The sequence below is a fragment of the Netta rufina genome (assembly GCF_964035555.1).
Source record: "Netta rufina genome assembly, chromosome: 1".
NCBI classification, from domain to species: domain Eukaryota; kingdom Metazoa; phylum Chordata; class Aves; order Anseriformes; family Anatidae; genus Netta; species Netta rufina.
Window position 1 is genome coordinate 55975914 of NC_140123.1, and position 16758 is coordinate 55992671.

Below are 16758 nucleotides of genomic sequence, written 5' to 3' on the forward strand. Positions count from 1 at the left end.
CAGGTTTCTCTCTCCGTCTCCATCCCTGTCCCCTCTCAGCCATGCTGGGGAGCCTGTGGGGGCTCGGAGCAGCCCGGGAGCCCCCTGGCACCCCCAGCCCGGGGGTGGTGGCAGCTGGGGAAGGAGGCAGAAGGCAATAGAGGTGTGTGCAGCCCGGGGAAAAGGAGAAAGTGCTCTCAATCCACCATCACCCCCCACCCAGCTCCCTCCGTGTTAGCAGCCGGCAGCGATGAGAGCGGCGCAGTTTTAAAGAAAAAAAATCAGAAAAAAAAATAAGAAGAAAGGGGGGGTGATGCTTTCCAAGGAAGGCTGACGTTTGCTCTCTGCAAGTCCGGCACTTCCAGAAACCTGTTGAAAAAAAATAATAATAAAGGCGAGAAAAGCCCCAAACTTACTGGCATGGAGCAGTTCAGCCCGACCTGGGGTGAGCGCGGTGGTGAGCTCCCGGGGACGGTGCGGAGAGCGCAGGGCGAGCCTTGGGGAGAGAGAGGGGTCCTGCGGCTCGCAGGGGGATAAAGCACGGCTCGGGAGGGCCGGCGACGTGACTTTGAACTTGGATCAGCTCCTCTGCTGCCTGCAGAGAGCCGGGCTGCAGCCCTGCGAGGACGGCGGAGCGCGGCCAGGCACGGCTGGAGGTGGCCCGGTCCCCACGAGTGTCCCCGGGAGGGGACGGCAGGGAGGGGAAGGGAGGAAGGGAATAAAGGGAGAAGGGATTAGGGAACAGGGGAAACGGAGAGAGAAAGGGAAGGAAACGGAGAGGGAAGGAAGGAAGGAAGGAAGGAAGGAAGGAAGGAAGGAAGGAAGGAAGGAAGGAAGGAAGGAAGGAAGGAAGGAAGGAAGGAAGGAAGGAAGGAAGGAAGGAAGGAAGGAAGGAAGGAAGGAAGGAAGGAAGGAAGGAAAAGAACGAAAGAAAAAGAGAAGGAGAAAAGGAGAGAAAGGAACAGAGAAAGGGAGAAGGAAGGAAAGAGAAAAGGAGAGAAGGAAAGAAAAAAGAAAGGAAAGAAAAAGAAAAAAGAAAAAGGCAAAAGGAAAGAGAGAAAAAGAGAAAGGAAGAGGGAAAGAAGAGAAGGAAAGAAGGAGAAGGAAAGAAGGAGAGAGAAAGAGAGAGAGAGAGAGAGAGAGAGAGAAAGAAAGAAAGAAAGAAAGAAAGAAAGAAAGAAAGAAAGAAAGAAAGAAAGAAAGAAAGAAAGAAAGAAAGAGAAAGAAAAGGAAGAAAGAAGGAGAAAGAAAAACAACGAGGGGAAATCTAGAAGGTAGGTATTTGTATGAACATTTTTTTTTTTATCTTTTTTTTTGTCTTTTTATCTTTTTTTCCAAAACAGTATTTTTCACTAGGAATTTTCCCTGGGCACCTCGGGTTCCTTTCTAATCTGAGATGTACTAACTTCTTTTAATTTTTTTCTGGCGTGGAAAGGAAAAAAAAAAAAAAAAGGTGTCCGCAGAGGGCTGATTGTCCGCCTGATTTTTCCCCCGATCCGGAGGCAGACCGAGAGCCGACCGAGCTTCCCCCTCTCCACCGTGGGCTCTCGCCGTGCCCAGCAGCGGAGGAGGCAGCTCCCCGCCTCTGCAACCTTTCGGGGAAGGAAACCCGAGCGTGTCCGCGGTCTGTCCCCGGCAGCCGGGACAAGGACAGCCAAATGAGGAGCTCCGTGTGCTCGGAAGCTGCAGCCCGGGCAGGGCAGGGCAGGGCAGGGCAGGGGCGATACGGGGAGCGCACCGCCTGCCCGGTGCTGCGGAGCAGAGGGCTGCTGGCACGGAGGTGCAGCTCTGCGCTGACATCCAGCTCGTCTGCTGCTGCTCCTCGCGGGTCAGAAGGACGAGCGCTGCTCCCACACCAACCCCTGCCCGCTTCGGGGAGTGCACGGGCGGTACTGGCGCATTTCAGCCACTTTCGGACAGGCTTTGAAGCGGGTTAACTGTTTAGTGGCAGCGGTGGGGGGAAACCCTATTTAACGCACCCTAGGCTGTGGCATTTTCCTTCTTTATTTCCATTCTTTTTATCTATCTATCTATCTATCTATCTATCTATCTATCTATCTATCCATCCATCCATCCATCCATCCATCCATCCATCCATCCATCCATCCATCTATCCATCCACCTATACGTCCATCTATCCATCCATCCATCCATCCATCCATCCATCCATCCATCCATCCATCCATCCATCCATCCATCCATCATCCATCTACCTCTCGCAGCAAAAATCTTGCCCGGACACGGTTCCACTGCTGAGCGAGCCCGTGCCTGAAGCAGGATTTAACGCCGCCAGGACAACATCACAGTGAAAATTCAGCCCGCTTCGTCACCCAGCCCCACCAAAGCCCACAAAACCCCCCAGTTTTGGGGTCTTCTCCGCGAAGCGTGGAGAGGATGGGGAGGGAAAGGCGAGATTAAGTGCAGGCAGGTTTTAAAAATAAAAACTCCGCCGCGTTTTTTTTTTTTTTTATAAACCCTAATCTCTTGATTGCCGGCCCCACGATGGTTATTTTTCAGGCACCACAACCCAAAGCAAAGCAGGGGCCAGACATGTATTTACTGGGGGGAGGGGAGGTGGACTTGTTTGCTCTGTGTGTGTGTGTGTGTGTGAGCGCTCGCCCTACGCTTTTTTATCCCTGCCATGGAAGAATCCGGTTTCCAAATAACAATGGCAGGGTGGCGGTTTTTTAATGTTTTCGGTGCTTTGTTTTGCTTTGGGTTTTGTTGCTTTTTAAAGAAAGGGAAGAGACGAGGGAAAAGTCCTAAAGCATCTGCTCTCAGATGCACAACACCCGCAGACCGGCTCCTGCACAAGTGGTTTAAAGGAGCAGACGAGCCGGGCGCCCGTTCCCTCATCTGTTTTGATTTTTATTCTTTTTTTTTTTTTTTTTAATTATTATTATTAAATTTTATTTGCACCGCCAGCGGGATTTTTATCCCGTTCCCCCCTCGGTCCCTTTATCGATCATGTGTTTGAGCCGAAAAGGGGGAAAGGGGATGAAGGGTGGGCAAGTTCCTCCATCACCACCTAAAAAAAAAAAAAAAAGAAAGAAAAAAAGAAAAGAAAAAAAGGAATAAAATAAAGCATGAAACCCTGTTTATGTTTGAAGCCCCTCGCTTTGTTTGTTTGCCTCCCGAGGCGGGATCGCATGGCCAAACGCACATCGATATTTGCCGGGCGTGTGGCTCGCCAACCCCCCCGCGCCTCCCCCCACCCCTCGCCACCCACCCCACCGCTATGGGGCGGGGGGGGGGGGGGGGCGACCCCAAAAGCCTGGGGCAGCCTCCGCGGGGCCCGGGGCCGAGCTGCTGAGCTCCGTGCGGGGCCGGGCCGAGCCGGGCCGGGCCGGGCGGGGGTCGGGCGGCCCCGGGGGGCGAGCGGAGGGGCTCGGGGCGGGCGTCGGGGCGGGCAGGGCTCGGGGCCGGCGCTCGGCGATTAGCCGGTGGCCGGGGACGCCCGGATGGACGGGGCGGCCCGGGCCAATGAGCTGGAGCTGGGAGAGAGCCCGGGCTGCTGTTATAGGGGGCGTTGGAAGAGGAGCTGCCAGTCCGGGAGGAGGGAGAGAGGCTGGGCAGGGAGAAAGGGAGGTGGGAGGTGGGGGGGGGTGGAGGAGGAAAAAAAAAAAAAAAAAAAAAAGAGAAGGGGGGCGAGGGGAGGGGGAGAAAAATAAAAAGCGGCAGGCTCAGCAGAGCCCGGCGGAATAAACAGAGGAGGAGAGGAGCGAGGGAGGCGAGCGGAGAGGGGCTGCAACTCCGCGGCCCCGCTCCGCGCATCTCCGCGGCCCCTGCCCGCCCCTGCCCGCCGTCCCCACCCCCACCGCCCGCCGCCCCCATTGTTTTTAATCCTCCCCGGGCCCCCCTTTCCCCCCTTTTTTTCTCCCCCTTCCCTTTCCCCACGCCCCTTTCGCGGCGCCCCCCCCCCACCCCCCCTCAGCCCCCCAGCCTCGGGTCCCTCTCCCGTCCGTGGGAACCCGCGGCTGCAAGTTTGCTGCGTGCGGGGGGCCGGCGGGGGATAAAGCGGGAGGAGGAGGAGGAGGAGGAGGAGGAGGAAGGAGAAGAGGGGAAGGGGAAGGAGGGAGGGGGGGAGGAGGCGGCGTGTGCGCGCGTGTGCGCGCGCGCGCGTGCTGCAGGGAGCGGCGGGGCTCGGCCGGCCCCCCCCTCGTCCCCGCCGCCGTCCCTCCCCTCCCCTGCCCGCCCCCGCCTCAGCTCCTTTAATACACTTTGGGCTCCGCTCGCCTTTGGACTCTGCGCTGCCCGGCTCCGGCTCCGGCTCCGGCGGCGGCGGCGGCGGCGGCAGCGGCGGCGGCGGCGGCGGGGCCGGTGCGGGCGGAGGCGGAGGCGGAGGCGGGGGGGACGCCGCGGCTGCCGGGGGGAAGCGGCCCCGCACCGGGAGGGCGGCCCCGGCCCCGGCGCCCTGGTCCCCGGAGCCCCGCCGGAGCCCGTGCCCGGCTCCCCGTGGCCGTGCCCGGCGCGGACCATGCTGCTGGACGCCGGCCCGCAGTTCCCGGCCCTCGGCGTGGGCACGTTCGCCCGGCACCACCACCACCACCACTCGGCCGCCGAGATGCAGGACCGGGAGCTGAGCCTGGCGGCGCAGAACGGCTTCGTGGACTCGGCGGCGGCGGCGGCGCACATGGGAGCCTTCAAGCTCAACGCCGGCGCCCACGACCTCTCCCCCGGGCAGAGCTCGGCGTTCACGTCGCAGGCTCCCGCTTACCCCGCCGCAGCCCTGGGGCCCCACGCCGCCCACGTCGGTTCGTACTCCGGGGCTCCCTTCAACTCCCCCCGGGACTTCTTGTTTCGCAGCCGGGGCTTCGGGGAGTCGGCGGCGGCCGGCGGGCAGCACGGCATCTTCGGGCCGGCGGCCGGCAGCCTGCACCACCCGCACACGGACGCTCAGAGCCACCTCCTGTTCCCCGGCATCCACGAGCAGCACGGCCCCCACGCCTCGCAGAACGTCCTCAACGGGCAGATGCGGCTCGGCTTGCCCGGGGAGGTGTTCGCCCGCTCGGATCAGTACCGGCAGGTCTCCAGCCCCAGGACTGACCCCTACTCGGCGGCTCAGCTGCACAACCAGTACGGCCCCATGAATATGAACATGGGCATGAACATGGCAGCCCACCACCACCACCACCCCGGTGCCTTTTTCCGCTACATGCGGCAGCAGTGCATCAAGCAAGAGCTGATCTGCAAGTGGATCGACCCCGAGCAGCTGAACAACCCCAAAAAAAGTTGCAATAAAACTTTCAGCACCATGCACGAGTTGGTCACCCACGTCTCGGTGGAGCACGTTGGGGGCCCCGAGCAGAGCAACCACGTCTGCTACTGGGAGGAGTGTCCCCGCGAAGGCAAGCCCTTCAAAGCGAAATACAAACTGGTCAATCACATCCGAGTGCACACGGGAGAGAAGCCCTTCCCCTGCCCCTTCCCCGGCTGCGGGAAAGTTTTCGCCAGGTCGGAAAACCTCAAAATTCACAAAAGGACGCACACAGGTAACGCGCGTTTCCCGGCCGGGCATGCCGAGATCGCGAGGGACGGAGCGCGAGAGGGGGACGGGGACGGGGACGGGGCTCCGGTGGCACTCGTGGCCCCGGCCGGAGCCTCCGGGGACAGCTCGGGTCTCGCTGTCGCCGGGGTTTCTTCCTCCCCCGAGCTCCGGGAAAGGCGCCCGCAGGCCGGCCGGTGGCGGAGCGGGCTCGGCGGAGCCTTGCCCAGCAGCGCCCAACGCAGCGGGCGCTACATTTTGCGCTGCCGCTCGGCTGCGAGCCCCCGAAACCCCAAATCCCGCTGCCTCGGCAGTGCCCGGAGCCTTTGCCAGTAACTCAGCTCGGCTGCCCCGAGCCTGTGCGGCCGGGGAGAGGGGGAGAAAAACGGCAGCGGGGCCGCAGAAAAAGCCCGAAAGCTCGTAGGAAGCGGCCAAAGGTCCGTGCCTGGGCGTGCTTTGCATTACATTTAAATGGTGCGAGCAAGGCAATAAAATTGCCTCCCTGGGAAAAAAAAATAAAATAAAATAAAAAAATAAAATAAAATGAAAATAAAATTTTAAAAAGCGTTTTCCGAGTCTCACTCGAAGTGAAAGGGGCAGCGAGAGCTGGTGAAATTAAGGGGCAGAGAAATTATGGAAGAGTGAAATTACGGAGCAGAAGCTCTGAGGCTCGGAAACTTGGGCAGGAACCGGGGGGCAACGCGGGGAGAGGCGCCGAGGCTTTCCTGGGGGAAAATCGCGGGAGCTGGAGGGAAAACAAAATCCCGGCGTGTTCCCCCCCCCACCTCCCCAGCCTCATCTATTATTCATTTACTACTCCTCCCGGCTCGGCTTGTGCCAGACTTATTTCCTCCGAGAGAGCCAAATATTTTCGCCACTTGGCCTCCAAATATTTACCCGGAGCGGGCGCAAAGCTGCGGGCCCATTGTCTCGGCGGGTGCTAAGCGCGGCGCTAGGTGCGAGACGAGGCTTTAACAAGGTTTAAAAATCGAGAACTGGCTCTGCTCGGGATGCCCGCGCCGGAGCCCATTGTGTCTGGGCGGATGTCTCGGGGAAGCGCTTTAGGTGCTAATGGAATTGGATGCTAAACCGGGCGTCCCCCCCTCGGAAAGAGAGGAGGGAGGTGTGTGGGGGGGGGGGACGCGCGGTTCGCACCTCCAAATTGCCCCGGCAGCCGGCTGCGGGCCCCGCAGGAAACCCCCCCCCGCGGTATTTCACGGGGGTTTGCTTTTCCCAGCGGCTGCGAGCTGGGCTCCGAGCGCTCTGCCCGGCCTCAAAGCCGGCCTTCAGGGTTTACCCTCTACGAGGGGTCTCGCCGCATTTTGGGGATGCCGGCGGGGGTCTCCCCGTTGGGCGCTCCTGGAGCTGGACGGGGCGCGGGGAGGGGGATGCGGGGCCCGGCCCGGCTTGGCCCTGCTTGGCCCGGCTCGGCCCGGCCCGGCTCGGCCCGACAGGCTGCTGTCTTGCAGGGGAGAAGCCCTTCCAGTGCGAGTTCGAGGGCTGCGACCGGCGCTTCGCCAACAGCAGCGACAGGAAGAAGCACATGCACGTCCACACGTCGGACAAGCCCTACCTGTGCAAGATGTGCGACAAGTCCTACACCCACCCCAGCTCCCTGCGCAAGCACATGAAGGTACCCGGCCCCGCAGCCGGCGGCGGGAGGCGGGGGGGCGGCTTTCGCCCCGCTCCGGGCGCCCCGTCGGGGCGGCGGGAGGTTGGGGGCGGCGTGGGGCCGGGCCGGCGGCGGGGGGCGCGCCCGGGGGGAGGCGGCGGCCGCGGCCTCCCCGTGCCCCCTCCACCCGGCCGTGTTGCCTTTGCCCCCCAGGTGCACGAGTCGTCCCCGCAAGGCTCCGAGTCCTCGCCGGCCGCCAGCTCCGGCTACGAGTCCTCCACGCCCCCGGGGCTGGTGTCCCCCAGCGCCGAGCCGCAGAGCTCCACCAACCTCTCCCCGGCGGCGGCGGCGGCGGCGGCGGCGGCGGCGGCGGCGGCAGCGGCCGTGTCCGCCGTGCACCGGGGCGGCGGCGGCGGAGGAGGAGGCAGCGGCGGCGGAGGCAGCGGCGGCGGAGGCCACAGCGGCCTCTCGTCCAACTTCAACGAGTGGTACGTCTGAGGTGCCCCCCTCCCCAAACCCCCCCCACCCCCCCAACGACCCCGCCGGACTGCTCCCAGCACGGCCCCGCCGCGGCCCCCTCTTTCTCCAGCCCCGGGGGCGAGGAGGAGGAGGAGGAGGAGAAGGAGGGAATTTTCTTCGTGGGGGTTTTCTCTTTGAGAACGCTTTAAACCAGCAAAAAGAAAAAAGAAAAAGAAAAAAAAAAAAGGAAAAAAAAAAAAGGAAAAAAAAAAATGAAAAAGGAAAAAAAAAATCCGTAAAAGTACGTGCCGAAAATAAGCAAAGACGGAGAGGAATGGAAAGGAGAAAAAGAGAGAGGAAAAAAAAAAAACAACAAAAAACAAAAAACCAACACCACCACAAACACAAAACGCACCCACCCAGCAAAAAGCTTCTCGAGGCGGCGGAAAAGAAACTCTCCCTGCAGAGCAAGGACAAAAGATGAGAGACTGCAGCCCCTCCGGCCCCGCGCCTCCCCGCCCGGAGCAGCCCCGGACTGTGCGGAGCGGCCGGCCCCGGCCAGCGGGGAGCGGAGATTTCCCGGATTCTCGGTGTATAGAAGCCCGTCCCGTTTGTAACCCCGCGGATTGGTCCCCTTCTTATTTTTTATTTTGGATTTTTTCCTTTTCTCTCTCTCTCTTTTTTTTTTTTTTTTTTTTTTTTTCTCCCTCCCTCCCTCTCTCCCTCCGCGCCCGAAAAAGTGATGGACTTTTTATTTTTCTTTTCTTCCTCCCCGCCTTCCCCTCTCCTCATTTTTTTTTTTTTAATTCACCCGTTAAAAAAAAAAAAAAAAAAAAGTAACGTGGAAGAGAGAAAAAAAAAAGGTTTCTTTTGTAATTGTGATATCTTGAATATTGTGTTCCTTTTTAAGAGGCAACTTGATTGTAAACTGCGTTTCGACTATAGACTGGGGAAGAAATACCGTGCCAAAGTCTCCATTCTGTTACCCACACACACACACACACACACACACACGACCAACAACGCTTGTGAATGTATTTTTCTGTTAGCTGGGTTTACATGTGATGTTTTAGTGCTTTTGCAAGTTCGATTTGTTAGTTCCTGTTCGGAAGATTGTGAGGAGAAATAAACGTCGTGCCGTTAGCTTTTCCGTAATAACACCCTTCCTCCTGTAAATACCTGTTACCATATTTATCCATTTGTAATTAAATTATGGTATTAACTTGCTACAGAGGAAACAGTATTTATAAAGAATGTTTCTTAACTATAAATATGTACAATTGTGAGCATAAACTGTTTCAGATTTTTTTATTTGAAGGTTTAAGTGGTTTCATCATTTCTTGTGATATGTTTTGAGAGTAATGCATACAGAAATATAATAAAAACGTGTTGAAACTGCACGGGCTGCTTTCTTTTTCCGCCAAGGGCTCTCTGACACCCGCTGCAACGCGTGTGAGGGTCGCAGTGACGGATGCACCACCAAATGTTTTTTAAAGGCCAGCCGGTGGCTGGGACACGAGGTTTTCCCGCAGCCAGGAGCGCGGCAGCGTTTGGGGAAGCGGCGTGCCGAGAGAAAACGGGGACGCTCCGCATCCTCCCAAACTGCTCTCGAGGAAGGACCTCCGGGGAAGAGCTCGACGTGGAAAGGGACCCGTTTCCTCCGTTTTCTGCCTGCCGAAGCCTTAAGAGGATTTTCCCCGTGCGTGCCCGGCCGGGGCACGGTTCCCGAGGAGGGGACGGAGAGGGAGCTGCGCCCGAAGGCGCTGCCGAGCCCCTCGGCGCCTCCCCACATTTTCCGAAGAGGAGAAAGCGACAGCGTCCGAGAGCTCGGATTTCCCTCCGAGCCTTTCTCTTTTCTTTATTCCTTTTTTTTTTTTTCTCTATTTTTTTTTTTTTTTTTTTAAACCAGGGAGCAGCTCAGATGCATCCAGCGAGGGCCGGCAGCGAGGCTCTTCCAGGGGTGCGGGCCGGGGTCCCCACGTCTCCCCTACAGGAACCATCAGGGCCGGCCCCCCCCCCCCAAAAAAAAATACATCCCCTCAACCCCCGCCGTGGCCGAGCCTGGCAGCAGCCGGGCCCCCGTGGAACAGGCCCCGGCCTCCGAAATGCGCCCCGGGGAAGAGGCAGCGCCGTGAGCCGGAGCCCGAGCGCCCTGCGGTGGCTGCACGGCTCGCAGCGAAGGGGTGTGCGGAGAGAGAAGACCCCCGGCTCTCAGGGGCAGCCGACCGCATCGCCCCCCCCCCCTGCTCAAAACCCCCCTGGCCCGGCTGTGGTCGTGGATTTGGGCCCCCGTCCCCCGCGTTCAAGTGGCAGGAGGGGTGTCCAGAGCCTCTGGGGGGGAAGGCAGGTGGGCAGCGGGGGCTGCAAGGGTCCCTGCTCGCTTCTGGGGCGGGGGGCAACACCTAAAATCAAAGCAAGGGGAGGGAAGCCCCCCCCCCATGCCGGTGCTGCCAGCCAAGTTCAGGCCGGGGCCGGAGCATCCTCTGCAGCCGCGCCCCTCCCAGCGCGGCCATCCCCGCGCATCACGCGGGCTCCGCGAGTAACCAAACGGCTGTTAAAATCTAATTTACGGTCCGTAATAATATTAAGCAACAACAACAACAAAAAATCACGATAATAATAATAATAAAAAAATTAAAATCCCCGGCATATGCCGCCTGCCCCTTGGAGAGCTCCGTGGGAAAGGCGGCTGCGAGCATCCCTCTTTGTCCTGCCGCCGGCCCCGCGGCGTCACCTCGGCCGAAAAATCGGGCGGGGGTCCCTCTGTAAGGCCGGGGGCTGCCCAAAATCCCGTCCCGAGCCCGGCCCGGGGGGCACCTGCCCGGCCCTCGCCCCGTCGGGCTCAGCCCTTCTCCCCGCGGCCTTCCCGGAGCCAAACTCCTCGGAGCCCTGCGCCCAGCCGGGCTGCCCCTGCTGCCTCCCCGAGCCGGGGCTGGGCGTTTTGGGGAGCCTGGGGGGTCACCCCCGGACGATAGCAGGGGGGGACACCGAGCAGGCGGCCCCCCACCCCCCAGCCAAACCACAGGGGCCGCGGCTTGCCGTGGCCGCCAGCAGCCCTCCCTTCCTCCCCGGCCCCCTCCCTCCCTCCTCGTCCTCGTCCGGGCTGGCCCTGAACTTGAACTTGGCCTCGGCGCCTCCAGCCCGCCTCCCCCGGGCGCTGACCCCGGGCCCGGCCCTGCCACGCTTACGGGCGAGCCGTAATTCATCGGGTGCCGGGGCTGGGGGCTGGGGGGGCGGCCCCGACCCGCCTCGCAGCCCTGTGCGCGGGTGGCCCGGCCTCAGGGACCTCAGGGCGGCCCCGCAGTCCCGCTCCTGCTCCCCTCCTGCCCCCCTTTTTTTCCCCGTTCCCCTCCACCCCACCCCGCTTTCCTCCCCCTCTCCCCGTTTCCCTTTGTCTCTCGCACCGAGCTCTCCAAACCTCTCCGCCCCGGCCCCGAAGGCAACGCGGGGACAAACCTGGAGGGAGGCCGGGGGGCTGGGGTTCCCTCTGCGGCCCCCCACGCCCCCAAAAAATCCCCCGCAGAGCCGCAGCGGGCGGCGGAGCGCTCGCCCCGACGGCGCTGCCCCGACGGCCGGCAGCGGGGGGCCCGTCCCCACCCTGCCAGCGGGGACCCCCCCACCCTAAAAAAAAAAAAAAAAACAAACGGAGAGCCCGGTTCTCTTCGCTTCTCGGCGCCCATCGGGATGGATCCGAGCTTTTCCATCCCGATCTTTATTAGTGGCGTTATTACGAATCGTAAAATTCGCTCCTCGCTCTGCCCGGAGACCCCCCGAAGAGCCTCAGCGATTTTTCCAGGGAATCGCTGTCCCAAACCTCCCACCCCCCAAAAACATAAAATAAAATAAATAAAAGAAAACAAAATAAGCCAGGCTCGGTTTGCCAGGCTCTGCCCTGGGGCTCAGCCGCCCGTACCTGCCCCGCCGCCCCCTTCCCCACCGAGCCTCCCCCTTCACCTGCTCCCGCTGCCCTGCTGCCTTTGTCTGGGCGGCATAAAGAGCCGAAACCCAGCGCCGGACCAGCCCGCAGCAGCACGGCCCAAGCCGAAATGCAATAAAATAAAAGTGAATTCAAAGAAATCTCGGCTGCTCCCGCCCGGAGCCCAGCGCCGAGCAGCAGCCGAGCCCTGAGGCAGCCCCTGTTCCTGTCCCTGTCCCTATCCCTGTCCTTATCCCGGTCCCTTTCCCTGTCCCTGTCCCTTTCCCTGTCTCTTGTGTCCCTGTCCCTGTCCCTTGTGTCCCTGTCCCCGTCCCCGTCCCCGTCCCTGTCCCCATCCCCGTCCCTGCCCCGCTCCGCACCGACCTCCCCAAACCCCTGACAGCCTTTTAAGTTTCCCCTTTGTTTTCAGAAAGTCGTACACGTTTCCTGCCCTATATGAAGACATAACAAGCTAACCCAAACCTCTCCCCGGCCACACGTGCACGCAGGCACTGCGAGGTACGTAGATTTCTCATCTCCGGGCACGGTTGGTTTGGGGTTTCTTTGGTAGGGTTTTAATCTCGTGGCTCGCTTTTTTTCTTTTCTTTCTTTCTTTATTTTTTTTTCCCCCCTTTTATTTTTATTTTATTTTTTTTTCTCCACGAGCCAGACGGCCGGGGAAGGAGCCTCACTTTACCAGCAGAGCAGGCAAAAGCCATTGTCCCACCCTGCGGGGCGCGGTGCCCCCTCCCTCCGGAGCTGCAATTCCTCCCTAGGGCTCGGGGCTTCCCCCCTTCTTCTTGGCCCCACTCGGGCTGCGGGGTTTAACACCGGGAGGGGGCCAGGAGGGGAAAAAGAAAAAAAAAAAAAAAAAGAAAGAAGGAGAACGGGAGGGGTGTGTGTGGGGGGGGGAGAAAACCTTAGCCAGGGGTTTCACGTCTTTATTTAATAATACTTCAAAGTCGCTGCTGCGCCGTTGTCCCGAGGAGAGAGGAAGCGCGGCACAAAACGTCCCGGCGATGCGATTTCCTCGCGGGGCAGTAAACAAGAGCAGGTTCCCCGCGTCCCTCTCCCCTTCCCCGGGCCACGGCCCCACTCGATTTTTAGGAACGCCCTCGGGGGGAAATCTCGGGGGCTCCCACGGGAGGCAGCCAGCCGCGGCGCCCCGGAGGGGCAGGATGGGTTTTTGGGGTTAAAAGGCAACTAATCGGCTGCGGGACCGATGTGGGGAGGGGGGAAAGAGGGTCCCGGGAGGCGATAGGGGCACCCCGAGGGTCCCGGGTGGGACGGAGCTGTCCCGACGGTGGAGCCCCTGCGGGAGGTGGGGTCTGGGCGTGCGAGGGTTTGGGGTGGGTGTCGGTATGAGGCGGGGAAATAGGAAAAAAAGGAAGAGGGGAAAAAAAGGAAAAGAAAATGAAGGAGAGAAAAGGAAAAGGAAAAGGAAAAGGAAAAGGAAAAGGAAAAGGAAAAGGAAAAGGAAAAGGAAAAGGAAAAGGAAAAGGAAAAGGAAAAGGAAAAGGAAAAGGAAAAGGAAAAGGAAAAGGAAAAGGAAAAGGAAAAGGAAAAGGAAAAGGAAGAGAAATAGAAAAAGGAAGAGAAAAAGGAAGAGAAAAGGGAAGAGAAAAAAGAAGAGAAAAAGGAAAAGGAAGAGAAAGAGAGAAAGAGAAAAAGAGAAAAAGAAGAAGAGAAGAACAAGAAGAAGAAGAAGAAGAAGAAGAAAGAAAAAGGAAAAGGAAAAGGAAAAAAAAGGAAAAGGAAAAGGAAAGGGAAAAGGAAAGGGAAAGGAAAAGGGAAAGGGAAAGGGAAAAAGAAAAAGAGAAAGAAAAAGAAGAAGAAGAAAAAGAAGAAGAAAAAGAAAAAGAAAAAGAAGAAGAGAAAGAAGAAGAAGAAGAAGAAGAAGAAGAAGAAAAAGAAAAAGAAAAGAAAAAGAAAAAGAAAAAGAAAAAGAAAAAGAAAAAGAAAAAGAAAAAGAAAAAGAAAAAGAAAAAGAAAAAGAAAAAGAAAAAGAAAAAGAAAAAGAAAAAGAAAAAGAAAAAGAAAAAGAAAAAGAAAAAAGAGCAATTTTCATTCCAACTTTTTTTTTTTTCCTTTTTTCCTTTTTTTTTTTTTTTTCTTTGCTGGAGCACTAATTCCTCCGTGTGGGCAAACAGCCCCTTCTCCTTTGATTCCCGGTGCCAGCCCCTAGATTAAACAGCGGTTTTAATGAGCGCCGTGGCTGCGGCGGCACTGGGTGCTGCGAGGCGTGGGGACGAGCTGCCCCGGTTTGATGGAGACGAGCTGACCTGTAGGGAGAGAGGGAAAGGTCAGCCACATGCGGTGGCCAGATTTCTGCTCGCTGCCGGCACATGCTGCTACAATATTGATCCGCCGAGAAAGATAAACATAAAAGCTCGGTCCCGGCTCCTGAATGCTAATGAACGCAGGTTCCGGGGTTTAATTGTTGGCGGCTCCCGATTTCCACCCTCCGTGGGGCAAATTTCGCCCCTTTGGTTTTCTTTTGTTTTATTCGCTTTAGCTCCCTTCCCTTCCTCGTCTCTCGGTGCCGTTTCTCTCCTCTTTTTTCTTTTTTCTTTTTTCTTTCTTTTTTTTTTTTTTCCCCCCCCCGATGGCCGTCGGAAACCTCCGCAGCATCTCCCTTCCCCTCGCACCGGGCGCGCTCCCGCACCCGGGGGGCAGCAGCCGCCGGACCCCGCGTGGGAAAAACGCGTGGGGAAATTTTTTTTTTTTTTGGGGGGGGCAAAGGGGGCTCCACCGGGGCTCCACCTTTCGGCTTTCTGCCTCTCTGCTCGCTTCATTCCTCTGCAGAGCAGCCCCGCAGCCGCCGCCCGGCCGCCCCGCTCCCCCGCCGGCCGCGGGGGGGTCCCCGCTTTCCCGGCTCCGCACGGGGTCCCCCCGTTTTCCCCAGCCGCCCCCAGCCCAGGTGCCCCCAGGGTGGGGATGGAGGGACGGGAAAACGCCGTTGTCTCGCCGGGAGAGGCACTGCCAAGGCTCTCCAGCCGCCCGGGAGGAACAGCACGGGGAACGGGGCGAAAAAGGCTGTTTCGGGGAGCTTTTCGGTACGCTGCACTCGTGCATCACTGGCCGGGCTGCTCCCCGAAATTGCTGCCCCCCCCCAACAATTTAGGCCAGCCCTAAATGTGAGCGAGAGGGCAGGGAAAGAGCCGTCCCCAAATACAAGTGCGAGTTTTCGCTGCCGAGCGGCCAGAGCCGGGCTGAGCACCGTCGGCTGCGCGGGGGCAATTAGCAGGAAAATGAGGGAGATGCTAAAGTCCCTAATTCCCGTCATTACCAATAATTTTCGTGAAAAGATTTTTTTTTTCCCTCTCTCTCTCTCTCTCTCCCTGACGCTTTCCAGTCTATTTTTTAACCCCTGAGTGATTTACTACGTAAGTAATTTTAGAGGATACAGTTTACAGCTTGAGTTATTAGACCGAACACCTCTGGCTGACACCACAACACCTTTTTTTTTTTTTTTTCCCATTTTTTTTTTTTCCTGCCTGCAGCTGTGAGTCACAACCCCATTTTCATACCAAACTGCTGCACATTCCTTTACAATATAGACTTCCTTCTCGCGGAGATCAAACACGCCCCAGCCAACGTGTTTATTTTAAAATACAGGAAAATTAAAACTAAACACGGACTTAAAAGAAAAAAAAAAAAAAAAGTATCGTTTCTTTCCCCGCCGTCCCTCCTGCTAAAATAAAATAAAATAAAATTAGGACGGAACAGCGTAGATTGCCTCAATAAAATGATCCGGTGACAGAGCCAAAACAGTTGATTTCGACTGGAACGGGAACGGATCCTTCTGTTTGCTGTTATTTATTTATGCATTATTGCGGCTATGTTTTTAATTATATGTGGGAATGTCAGGCCAAGATGCTGTAACCGTAGCCTCCCTTTTACACACTTTTCCTATTTGTTTAATGCCAGCGCTACAAGGCTAGAACAGGCACCAGAAGGAAAATGTTTTCAATATTCTGTTTAATAGCTTGCAAAAGGGAATCCCGGAATTATAGGAAAAGGCGCAGGCCTGCCCTGTGGAGGTGCCCGGCGGGATCAGGCAGGTTTCTTCCCCCTCTCCAAATTTTGGGGTGCAAGTTGGAGGGGAAAATTACAGGGGGGAGAGGTTCCTAAAGTTATTTCTCCCCAGCAAGCCGGGCTTTTAGAGGCTTCCTTGCCTGCCACCGCTTCGTTATTTCCCCTCCTTTATTTTCAGCAGGGTGAAGATAGATTTCAGCTCTCTGCTTGCCCGTAACCTCCTGCCTGCTGCTCTGGTGACCCCACCTGGGCTTCCCCGCAGCCCTTCTGGCCCCCCGTTTTTGTTTTATTTTTTTTTTGGGGGTGGGGAGAGGGCAGGGTGCCGAGCCCCCACTGCCCCTTTCATCCCTCGCCCTCTCCTCTCAGCCCCGTGTCCCCCCGTCCCCGCAGCGCTGTGCCGGGCGGTGGGACGGGGCGCACGGCCCCGCGATCCTCCGCCTTTGTTATGCAGGCTTTGGGAAAAAAAGATAACCTTAAGGATGTAAAATAAAATCAAGAGGGGAGAGAAAAGGCAAAGCGAGGGATGATTCGCTTTTTTTTTTAGCTCCCCCCTCACCTCCCCGATAATAATAAAAAAATGATCCCCGATCCGAGCGGCCCCCCCCCGGGCTCCCCGACCGCCTCCTCCCGCACCCCGACGTGCGGCCAAAAGCCGAGGTGGGGCTGGCAGCCGGCTAAAATCGGGGCTCCGCCGCTCGTTTCTGCAGCTCCCGGCCCGAAATGCGCCCTCCCTGCGCGCCCCGGGGCCGCTCTCTGCGCGGGATTTGCGCGGCCCGGCCGGCAGCAGGGAGGCCGTCGGGGCGCGGGTGTTCCCCCGATTTTGGCGTACGGCTTTGGGAACCTCCCCGTCTCCAATGCTTCTCACCGACCCGGTCAGGAGAAAGGGGCTGGGGGGCTCGTTTTCAGCTCGTCCCTTAAACCCCGGCCCCGACGGCAGCCGTGGAAAGGTCGGGCAGCCCCCCCGGGGGTCCGTCGGAAGAAGCAGCGGGGATGGGGGGAAGGAGAAGCGAGCCCCGGGATGCGGATCAGCGCGGGCAAATACCATGAGCAGCAGGAGACTGCCCGGGCTGGGGGTGCTGGTGGGCTTAGTGGCGAAAAACAACCAATTTTGGTCCTTAAACATATGTACATACGTGTATATATGCAGCACATACGTAAAGCAGTGGTGCAGGTGCACAGGAGGACCCGTTTGCTGTTTGCACAGGGGGGACGTTTTCCTTCCACTGAAGGGAGCAATGACTGGAAGGGCAGAAGATGAGGTGGAGGTGC

At 58.2% G+C, this 16758-nt stretch overlaps 1 protein-coding gene across 1 annotated transcript; it reads left to right on the plus strand.

Annotated features, from left to right (window-relative positions):
- Positions 1-4456: 4456 nt before the first annotated feature.
- ZIC2 (Zic family member 2) lies at positions 4457-7574 on the plus strand (the record flags this gene model as incomplete). Its single annotated transcript, XM_084302330.1, has 3 exons — positions 4457-5471; positions 6934-7097; positions 7290-7574. 3 exons carry the CDS (start codon positions 4457-4459, stop codon positions 7572-7574), a joined length of 1464 nt encoding a protein of 487 aa, XP_084158456.1.
- Positions 7575-16758: the final 9184 nt, after the last annotated feature.